Consider the following 11,418-nt stretch of genomic DNA (forward strand, 5'->3'; position numbering starts at 1 on the left):
CACCCTTGCAGCCCAGAAGGCCAACCGCATCCTGGGCTGCATCAAGAGGAGCGTGGCCAGCAGGTCGAGGGAGGTGATTCTGCCCCTCTACTCTGCCCTGGTGAGACCCCACCTGGAGTACTGTGTCCAGTTCTGGAGCCCCCAACACAAGAAGGACATGGACCAGTTGGAGAAGGTCCAGAGGAGGGCCACGAAGATGATAAAAGGGCTGGAGCACCTCTCTTATGAGGACAGGCTGAGAGAGTTGGGGCTGTTCAGCCTGGAGTAGAGGAGGCTCCGGGGAGACCTGATAGCGGTCTTCCAGTACCTCAAGGGGGCCTACAAGAAAGATGGGGAAAGGCTGTTTAGTAGGGCCTGTTGCAATAGGACGAGAGGTAATGGTTTTAAAATAGAGGGGGGTAGATTTAGATTAGAAATTAGGAAAAAAATTTTTATGATGCGAGTTATAGAACACTGGAACAGGTTGCCCAGAAAGGTGGTGGAGGCCCCATCCCTGGAAACGTTCAAGGCCAGGCTGGATGAGGCTCTGAGTAACCTGATCTAGTTGGGGATGTCCCTGCTCCTTGCAGGGGGTTTGGACTAGATGACCTTTGAAGGTCCCTTCCAACCCTAACCATTCTATGATTCTATGATCTGTCGAGAGAAGCAGAAAGAAGAACGAGAATTTTATGAGTTAAAATTTAAGGAAGTTAAGCAGTGCTTGCTAGACAAGTGCATGGAAAATGAAAAGCTACAACAACAACTTCAGAACTTAAAGGAAAGAGAAGGAGCTGAAATGGAGGGCTGCATGGCTCCTGAGAAGGAAATGAGGCAGCTGATATCCCAGGTGCAACGGCCTCCAGGCTGAGAAGGCTGATATGCTAGGCATCATTTCAGATCTGCAGGTCAAGCTGAACATCTCAGCAGAGGATTCCTTTGTGGAGATTGGGATGAACGAAGGAGAAATAAATAAAACTGCAAAGGAACATCAAGAGAATAGTGGTGAAATGACCAGTAACGTTGATATCTACGGCAGGAGCAAAACTGCCAACGAATCAAAGAATCTGGAGTCTGAGGAGCTAATTGTAAGCCAACTGCTCTACTGCCTTAGAAATGAAACTCAGAAGAGGGAAGAACTTGAGAAGGAGCTGCAGGATCACAAAGAGAGACTATCAAAACTGGAGAAGAAAACCAGCAACTGCCTGAAGAGTGGGACACAAACTGAACAGCAAGCAGAGGAGAGTTCAGAGGCTGTTGGCAGTGAAGTAGAACCTCTGAGTTTGCAAGTTTGTGCTCTGTTTAAAGAGCTTCAGGAAGCCCATGAGAAGGTAAAAGAAGCAGAATTGATTCAGAAGCAGCTTCAAGAAAAGTGCCAAGTACTGGAAAGAAAAAGCTCAGCTGCTGCATCAGAACTGGAGGAGAAGCAGCAGCTAATATACACCATCAAGAAGCTGGAACTTCAGGTGGAGAGCATGCAGGCAGAGGTCAAGCTGGAACAAGCCAAGGCACATGAAGAAAAGGCAAGATATAGTAGCTTGCAGGATACAAATAGCAGACTCCTTCCTGAACTCACCAAGGCAATGAAAACCATTGATGAAATGAAACTCAAAGAGCTGCACAGAGTGGATAAAGTTGTGGTGGAACAACTGAATGCAAAGGTGGAGTTGGCAGAACAAGCGCCTGAGGCAAAGCAGCTCCAGATAGATGAAATGAAGCAGATAATTGCTAATTATTTGTTATTGACTGTGCCTTTTGATTTGAAAAACATTTATTTTTTCTATGATGCTTTCAATTTAATTACTTGGGAAACACACCCATCAGTTTACTCGGGAATACAGCATAAGACTTTTGGCTATGTACTTAATAGAACTATAGATCAGTGGTTTAAGAAAATTTTATATTTCATTTTGGAAATTTCAACTTTAGGCTAGAATGATTTAGCATGGGGGGGGGTGGGGAGAGGTTGTCTTGTTCCCTTTCTCATTATCCTGCTTTGGTTTTAATAATAAATTAATAATTTTCCCCAGGTCGAGTCTATTTTGCCGGTGACGGTGGCTTTAAGGATCTCTTGTCGTGGCCGCCGCCAGGCGCGCCCCCCGCCCACCCCCATCCAGCGGGGTGGGGGCAGCTTACCCCAAAACTGCCATGGTTACAGATACTCCCGTCTGAGTTGACCAGTGGCCTTTAGCAAGAGAAAAGCTGCAACATTTGAATGTGTTAGTTGACGAGAGATTACAACTTGGACATATAAAGCCAACAGACAGTTCCTAGAATACACCTCTTACAGGATTTAAGGGCAGTAAATTCAGTAATTGAGGATATGGGACCTTCGCAACAGGGGTTACTATCTCCTTCAGGGTACGAATTTTGTATAAGTGAAAAGATGAATCCCTCAATATTGTCTCTGATTCTGCCTATGTGGTCAATGTAATACAATGCGCTGAATGGACAATGTTAAAGGAAATTAATAATCCTTTGTTGTATGACCAGATTAAAAAAAAAAATTTTTTGGAGTGAAAATAATAATCTGGAAACAAGTAATTGGGAAGGACTATTCCCTCTTATGATGTGGGGGAAAGGATATGCTTGTGTCTCTACAGGAGCAGTGAACAAGTGGATCCCTGCATGATGGGTATGACCAGCACTCCAAGCTGCCTTGCATTCGTCAGATTGTTAACAAGCTGTGTGGCAGCTCCATGGACATCACTCACAGAGGGAACAAACGTGTGGGTAACTATGGCTGGTGCCACAGGGTGGGGCGCCATTTGTCTGTCTGTATCATCTTCAAATAAGCCTTTCAGAACATGCTTGGGCAATCTGCCAGATCAGATAGCGGTAGGACAGCATCTCTGTGTAAAACAACAGCAGCCGCGAGTGCTGAGTGCTAAATTACAAAAGATGGAACTTTTGGGATCAGTAAAGATGGACTTCTGCCTATTTTCTTTAACTATTCAGGAGCTAATGTTTCTAGAGGGGTAATGATTGTAAATGCTTTAAGACCTATACATTGCAACGATACAGCATGACGTAATCATGCGAGCACATATCAAAATCCAGACAGCATGAAAGACCTAAACGAAGTACACATAGCTTTGAATCTGATTGCCAAGATGATATAGAGTTTTGGAAACCAAGTGAAATTATTGCTGCTTCAATCTTTGCACTTGATGTGGCAAGTGCCCAGGCATTAGCTACGCTAAATAAATTGGGCTGTTGGCTTGCTAAGCAAACGCATACAACTGTATTGGTACTATCAACGCTGCTAACTGATGTAGATTCTATACACTACGCTACTTTACAAAACAGAACCGCTGTTAGCCTGCAGAGCACATATTTGATAGGCATTGCTGCATGTGCTGGCCACACCTGCAGCAATGTCTAGGCAGGCCTTGTTGTGTGCGCTGGCCACGCATGCAGCAACGTCTAGTCATATCTCGTTCACTGAATCTGCTGAGGGTATAAACAGAGGTGGCTCAGAGCAGGGGAGAGAGGATGGACCCAAAGCACACTCTATTAACAACAGGGGACGCCCTGAAGGTGCTGTGCCTGCCTCCCTTCTCTGCTCTGACCCGGCTGATAATCACCCTCCTGCTCGGCGGTGTCTTTGGCGTAGTCGGGTTGGTAACAGAATAGATCAGTAGTAGATTTTTTATTATTAGTACAAAATCATGGTTGCCAGGATTTTGATGGGCTTTTCTGCATGAATCTGTCTCATTATTCAGAATCTATTCACAAAGTATTCAAAACTTGTAAAAAGGAGTACAAAAAACTGCAACAAAGGGATGATTTTGATATATATTCAGAAATATTTTTGGTGGATTGATACAAGCTTATTACAAATAGCTGTAGGATGCTTATTCATGCTTTTTATATATGTGTTTTGATCTGTATTCCGTGTGTGTGTTGAAATATGTGCAGACTTCAATAGATAAAGCGTCGAAACAAGCCTCTTCTCATAAACAAAGAAGAGAGAGATGTGGGTATTTCTTGAGCCAGTACGGTGTCAGTGAAAGCAAATTGACCTTGGGAGAGGGATACAATCATGCTTGCTGGAAGAAAGCCATGGAATGAGAAGAGAAGCTTTAAGATACAAAACATTGTTAGCAGAATTTATGGCTTGTTTCAACAGACACTTGCAAAATACTAGTCACTGGCCTTGTAGATAAGAAAGTTACTGGAGTTGTTATGTCTGTAATGATAGAAGAATGCTGTCGTAGAAAATTACTAGAAGGTAGTGAAACTTAGTTTTGCTTAGCAGTTATGAATATGTATAACATGTGATCAGTAACTTTATTGGCTAAGCTTGTGTGTGGCATAACTGGGTGGTTGCTGTCCTTGGTTAAAATCGGAATTGTGATATAGGCATCATACTAGGTATAATCATTAATATTTCGTGCTTTGAGAAGCCCGGGCTGCTAGGGGCGGATGGTGTGCACCTAACTGAGAAGGGGAAGAGTGTGTTTGGACAAAGACTTGCCAGGTTCATCCGGAGGGCTTTAAACTAGTGTTGCTGGGGGAAGGGGAGCACAGTTCAGCCCACTGCTGTCAGCATGGTGCCAGTGCCAGTGTAGGCAGCTAGGGTCTGGCGGACGGAAGATATCACGCTGTACGGGAAGATAGGACCCCTCTCCGGATAGCCAATAGCGTTTAGTCTATGATAGCCAATAGCGTTTAGTCTATGATGTAAGCAGACGGAAGTGACGTTGTAAACCCAAGCTATATAAGGCCGTGTTACCTACCAGTAAATGCCATTTGCCGTTCACCACATTGGTGTCTGCGAGCTGATGGACCGAGCAGCCTGGGGGTGGTCGCCGTGCCATTCCTGAACCAGGTCGCCACGCCAACAAAGGCAACAAGTGGTGCCGAAACCCGGGAAAATCGCCTGGACGGGTGAACGGTGGCCGGAGCGGCAGGACCAGCCCGGTGGGGAGGACGCTCCCGGACCAACAAGGAGGATGGAAGCCCTTGTGAAGGTCGTATCACAATTACATAAGCAGTGGGGTATTGATTGTAAGCCCCAAGATTTTACTCTCGCAGTTGCGAGGCTTTTACAGATTGGGGTCATTGACCAGCCGGTGGATATTCTCCACCCTGAAGTGTGGGATAAATGCACTAAAGCATTAGCCGAGGAGACTATGTCCTCGGGTAGTGGGAAAAACCTTAAGTCGTGGGGGAAAGTCGTACAGGCCCTGCAAAAGGCTTTACAAGAGCAGGAAACCTGGAGGGCGGCAAGGGACTGTTTGTTGGTCACCCCGAAATTGGGAGTCGGGGCAGCCACGCAGACTCCGCACACCCCAAACGGCGATGATTCTGCCGAGTCTAAAGACTTACGAGAGGGCAATACACCCCCTCTACCCCTGAGCCTTTCGCCCCCTGAACCCCCAAACCCTGACCTGCTTACGGAGGGGCAGAAGTGCACACTGTCCTTCTGGAGTGGGTTAGCTGAGGAAGCCAGGGGCGCCGAAGCCCGGGAAAGACCACCGCCTTATGCGCCCCAAAATGGCGCCGAACCCCAGGGGGGAGGGCGGGACAAAGACGTCCCCGGCGGGAAAACGGAGGAAGCGCTTGAACTAACAAGCGTACACGAACCAGAAGGGGAGGAGAACGAGAAGGAGAAGAGTGGTGGAGGCGACCGGAAAGAGGAGAGGAGTGCGAGCGAGGGGCGGAGAGCCAATCAGAGCGCCCATCTGAAAACACGCCCTCATAGGGCAAACACCCCGCCGAGCAGAAGGAGGGGCGAGCCAAGAGGGAGGGAACGGTCCGCCCGCAAGGGAAGTGGGCGGGGCCGGAGCCCAACGAGAAAAACCGGTCAGTTGAGTTCCGACTCCGGATCAGATAGCAGCTCAGACGACTGGCTTGCAACTGATTCAAACTCAGAGGAGGAGGACATGAGGGTAAATAGAGTCAAAAGCAAAAATACCCACATCCAAAATAAAAAGGAATCGCAAAGGGAAAAAATTCCTCTCACGGATTGGAAGAAAATAAATATTGCCTGTGCCGATTGGGTCCCATCGGCCACGCTGGCGTTCCCGGTCTGGGTGGCGGACAGGGGACAAAGGGTCTACTCGCCAATAAACCCCAAGGATATACAAGCGATTGTTAAAGCAATTGTGGACAAAGGGCTCAATTCTGCCCTGGTCTCCACCCTCATAGACGGTGTCTTTGGGGGAGACAACATGCTCCCATTTGATATAAAACAAACTTGTAGACTGATCATTGACAGGGCAGGGATGATCATTTTTAAACAAGAATGGGAGGACAACTGTACGAAGCAACTAGCCCAAGTAACCGGGGCGGATCACCCGCTACACGGCTCCAGCCTGCAGCAGCTGATGGGTTCAGACCTGACAATGATTACCCCCCAGGCGCAGGCCCAGGGCATGCGGGCCCATGAAGTTATGACAACTACGCGTGCGGCCAGAGAAGCTATTCGCACAGCCTCTAGAGCTATTGTCAAGCCGTCACCCTGGTCCACAGTAAAGCAAAAAGAAAGCGAAAGCTTTGCGCAATTTGTGGATTGCCTCCAGACAGCGATTGACTCCTCGACCCTGCCTTTGGAAGCGAAAGGCCCGGTTGTAGCAGAGTGCTTACGTCAGCAGTGTAATTCAGCAACCAAAGAAATCCTACGATCACTGCCAATGGGGTCGAGTATTGCGGACACGATTAAGTATGTCACGAACGAAGAGCATTTAGCCCCGATCCAGGTGGCTGTCCGCACCGCAATAGCTAACGTGATGGCATGTTTTAAATGCGGCCAGGTGGGCCACGTTGTAGCAAACTGCCCTCGGTTGGGGAACCTGCCAACAGCACCCCCCCCGCGCCAAAATCGACCCAGAGGACCGTGTTGGGCCTGTGGAAAGAAAGGGCATTTCGCTAAAGAATGCAGATCTAAAATCCAGGGAAACGGGAGGGGGAGAGGGCACCTGGGCTGCACACAGCCCTCTCCCACTTGGGACACGAGGCGGCCCAATTGTGCCAACCCCGGATGGGGCAAAACGCTCCCGAACCCGCTGCCCCCTCGAGAAGCGACCAACTTTATGGCTCAACCAACGGTCCAGCCGAATCTGCCCCCATCTCAGGAACAGCAAGGACCACCCTTTGGGGGCAGGACCCCAGGGTGGCCCTGACAGTAAAGTGTGACAACCCGCCAGTGGTGTGGGGGATCTGTTCCCTCTATAATGCCTTAAATGACACCACTATTAGTGTCCCCTTTTTGATCGACACTGGAGCAGATGTTACAGTTATCCCTGAGACGAATTGGCCCCCGCATTGGAAATTGGAAGGCGCCCCCATGGTGGGTGGAGTCGGGGGATTAAACCAAGCCCGGAAGAGTGCTCAATTGGTAGCAATCACGCTTCGCACTGAAAAGGGACCGGAGAAAACTATTACCCTCTTCCCATATGTCATGTCAGGAGTCCCACCCCTGTTGGGAAGGGATGCTCTAGCCCTACTAAAAGCCAGGGTGACAAATTTACCATAAGGGCTACTGCTGCATACCCACTCCCACCAATCAGACTGACATGGAAATCGTCCGATCCAGTGTGGGTCGAGCAGTGGCCCCTATCAAAGCCTCGAATGGACGCTCTTCTTGAGCTACTTGACCGCGAACTACAACGAGGTCACATAGAGCCTTCCACTAGCCCGTGGAACACCCCAGTTTTTGTAATACCCAAACGATCTGGCGAGGGGTTTCGCCTCCTCCATGACCTGCGTGAAGTAAATAAGAGAATTCAACCAATGGGTCCCGTCCAAACGCTGTTGCCCATGAACTCTATGATACCAGAAGGACAACCTTGCGCTGTCCTTGACATTAAGGACTGTTTCTTTTCGATACCCCTGCATGAACAGGACAAAGAGCGGTTTTCTTTTTCTGTCATGTTCCTGAACAGCCAATGCCCCAACCTACGCTTCCAGTGGAAAGTGCTGCCTCAAGGAATGATCAACTCACCCACTATCTGCCAGATCACAGTGGACCGGGCGCTGGCACCGGTTCGGTGCAGTGACCCAACCGCCACTATCATTCAATATATGGATGATATCTTGATCGCCGCACCATCAGGAAGTTAAGTGGACCAACTGGTGTCAACGGTCTCGGAAACTTTAAAAACTAACGGATTCGAAATTGCGAGCGCAAAAATCAAAAGAGGACCATGTGTGAGTTTTTTGGGAGTGGGAATCACAGGTTCTTACATAACCCCTCCCCAAATAAAGATCCGTCGGCGTATCAAAACGCTCCATGACATGCAACAGCTAGTGGGGTCCTTGCAATGGCTTCGTAACATTGTCTTGATCCCTCCAGAAACCATGGCCCCCTTGTACAATCTTCTAAAAGGAAAAAACCCATGGGAGCAAAAAACTCTGATGACGGAAGCAATGAACTCCCTCGACTTCATCGAGCAACAGGTATCATCAGGCACGCTCGCCAGATGGAACCCAGGTGCACCGCTCGATCTGTATGTACACTTCACGGAAAAGGGGGGAGTAGGGGCACTAGCCCAGGGTCCCCCTGAAAAAGCGCAGCCAATACAATGGATAGTCCTGGGAAAGCCGTCGCGTGCATTCTCTCCAGGAGTCGAGTGTCTTGGCAACCTCATCATGAAAGGCAGAAAACTCGCCCTGAGACATCTAGGCATCGAACCCGCCAGAATATACCTACCCTTCCGCAAACAGCTTCCAACGCAGTCAGTGGCAATGTCAGAACATTTAGCCATAGCCCTTGTCGGATTTAGAGGAGAAATCCAGTACGCTGTAAAGCCCCCTTGGACTCAAATGCTGGCAATTGTCGACATCGACCTTCCATGAAAAATCATGGACCGGCCCCAACAGGGACCAACGGTCTTCACAGATGCATCCTTGGCGACCTCAACCGCAGCAGCAGTATGGCAATCGGAAGGAGAATGGCGCTGCATTAAAGCGACCGATAGTGCGCTTTCAGTCCAGCAGCTAGAAGCAACAGCAGTAGTACTAGCCTGCGGACTGTTCCCGACAGAACACCTTAACATTGTGACCGATTCAATGTTCGTGGCTAAACTTTGCTTGGCCATGTCGGGGCCTGGCGTGTCAACATCCACAACAGCATTGATGCTAGAAGAAGCACTTTCTTCCCGAAAGGGCACCATATCGGTCATCCACGTCAACAGTCACAGTCCAATCAAGGGATTCTTCCAAACTGGTAACGACAAAGCAGACGCCGCTGCAAAAGGGCTGTGGACGCTAAGAGATGCCCGTCAGCTACACGAGTCTCTCCATATTGGAGCTAAAGCGCTAGCGAAGACATGTGGGATTTCAGTCACGGACGCGAAACACGTAGTAGCTACGTGTCCCCACTGTCAGAAAGCGCCACTATGGTCCAGTGGAGTCAACCCCAGAGGTCTTAAAGCCTCTGAGGTGTGGCAAACGGACTTTACGCTGTGTCAGCTACTGAAGCCTCGAGCGTGGCTAGCGGTAACTGTAGACACGTATAGCGGAGTGATCGTAGCCACACAACACCTTAAGACTGACTCCAAAGCGACCATCCAACATTGGCTGACAGCCATGGCGTGGCTTGGTGTCCCTAATCAGATCAAAACGGACAACGGTCCGAATTTCGTTTCTAAACCAGTCCAAGCATTTGCTTTGAAATGGGGTATTACTCTAATACACGGTATCCTGTACAACAGCACGGGACAAGCCATAGTTGAACGGGCAAACCAAACTCTAAAATCTAAATTAGAAGTTCTAGCAAAAACAGAAGGTTTTACCAACGCCATTCCTTCAGGGGACCAAACACACCTTCTGGCGACCGCTTTGTTAGCATTAAACCAATTCCCCAGGGGGGAAGAGGTGAATAGCCCCACCCAGAAACATTGGGCCACTCGAGCACTGGAAGAAGGCCCATTGGTTACAATTAGAAATGAGTTGGGAGAATGGGAACGAGGGTGGAGTCTAGTTCTAACAGGGCGAGGGTATGCTGCTGTCAAAAAAGATGGCAGAATCAAATGGTGTCCGCTTAAGTCAATTAAACCGGACCTCCAGAATAAAGCTAATGAAAACTGCGAGTTTTTGTCCACAGGATCGGATTATCGAACACCCCCGTGATCCGTACGCCCCGGTGACAAGAGAGGACGACAAGTCGGCAAGCACCTTGTCTGCACCCCGAAGTTCCACATCGGCGGATTCCAAACAACGGCGAAATAGCCCCCACAGGTGGAGGCTGCGACGGTTTTGTGTGATTTTAATCTTGGGGCTTGTATCATCATCTAGTGGCTTATATGACCATCAACCATGGGAATGGGTGCTAGTGAGATGGGAGGATCAGAGGATATTACAAAGAATCGTTACCTCAGGACCCCCTAGCTTTAACATGTCCCCCTGTGATCTAGTCCCCATTGATCCCTGTTTAAAATACATGATGTACTACATGTGCCCCAGCTCTAATCCCGGCAGATCTTATTGCAACGCCCCTAATCAATACTATTGTTCCTATTGGGGATGTGAAACTATAGCCTCTGATTGGGCACCAGGTGCGGGACCAGACAAGTATTTAAAGGTACAATGGGGGCCCCATGGATGCGTCAGGCGCGATAGTCGGCCACAGCTGGGCCCCCGTCGTGGAGGAGAGGCAAAAGGGAAGTGGTGTGAATATCTTATATTAGATGTAACTAACAGTAACGATCTGGGGTGGACTTTCGGCAAAACCTGGGGCTTTAGATATTGGGAATCCCATACAGATAGAGGAGGACTGTTTTTTATTAAAAAACAGGGAGTAAGAAGCAGCACGACAATTGGCCCCAATGTTGTAATCAAAAATGATAACCAGCAAAGAAAGGAAACTTCACCGATATCCACCCCCGTTCCAACCAGTCCCCTACCACCTAAACCAGTAGTTCCCTTAAGCAGATCAAATGTAAACCCCTACTACCAGCCCAACAAGCCGTTTCTTGATGTGTTAAACGCTACCTTCTGGTCGCTGAATCAGTCAAACCCAAATCTTACGAGTTCTTGTTGGTTGTGCTATGATATGAATCCCCTCTTCTGTGAGGGCGTTGCCCTCAATGCTTCCTTTAACTATTCATCAGATATCAACCCTACCCAGTGTAGGTGGGACACACCACGAAAACGAATTACCCTGAGCCAAGTCAGAGGCCAAGGCGTATGTTTTGGTAATATCTCATTGGCAAACTGGGTTAGTGCTGTTTGCGCAAAAACCGTTACGATTAATAGAACCTATAAATGGGCTATCCCGTCTGCGTTCGGAATGTGGATCTGCCACCAATTGGGGGTAACCCCCTGTGTGTCCCTTGAACTTTTTAATGATTCCGCTGACTTTTGTATACAAGTTTTGATTGTTCCCAAGGTGCTATATCATACAGAAGAAGAGATGTACTATCATTGGGGAGAAGCTAACATCAGACTCCAAAAAAGAGAAGTACTGACAGCAGTAACGATAGCGACGTTGCT

At 48.6% G+C, this 11,418-nt stretch overlaps 1 protein-coding gene across 1 annotated transcript; it reads left to right on the plus strand.

The window, feature by feature from the left end:
- Positions 1-4,919: 4,919 nt before the first annotated feature.
- LOC147596677 (endogenous retrovirus group K member 21 Gag polyprotein-like) lies at positions 4,920-7,106 on the plus strand. Its single transcript, XM_086769778.1, has 2 exons — positions 4,920-4,952; positions 6,345-7,106. Exons 1-2 carry the CDS (start codon positions 4,935-4,937, stop codon positions 7,104-7,106), a joined length of 780 nt encoding a protein of 259 aa, XP_086625904.1. The 5' UTR covers positions 4,920-4,934.
- Positions 7,107-11,418: the final 4,312 nt, after the last annotated feature.

This window comes from Chlamydotis macqueenii, chromosome W (genome assembly GCF_036417535.1).
Source record: "Chlamydotis macqueenii isolate bChlMac1 chromosome W, bChlMac1.mat, whole genome shotgun sequence".
Lineage (NCBI taxonomy): Eukaryota > Metazoa > Chordata > Aves > Otidiformes > Otididae > Chlamydotis > Chlamydotis macqueenii.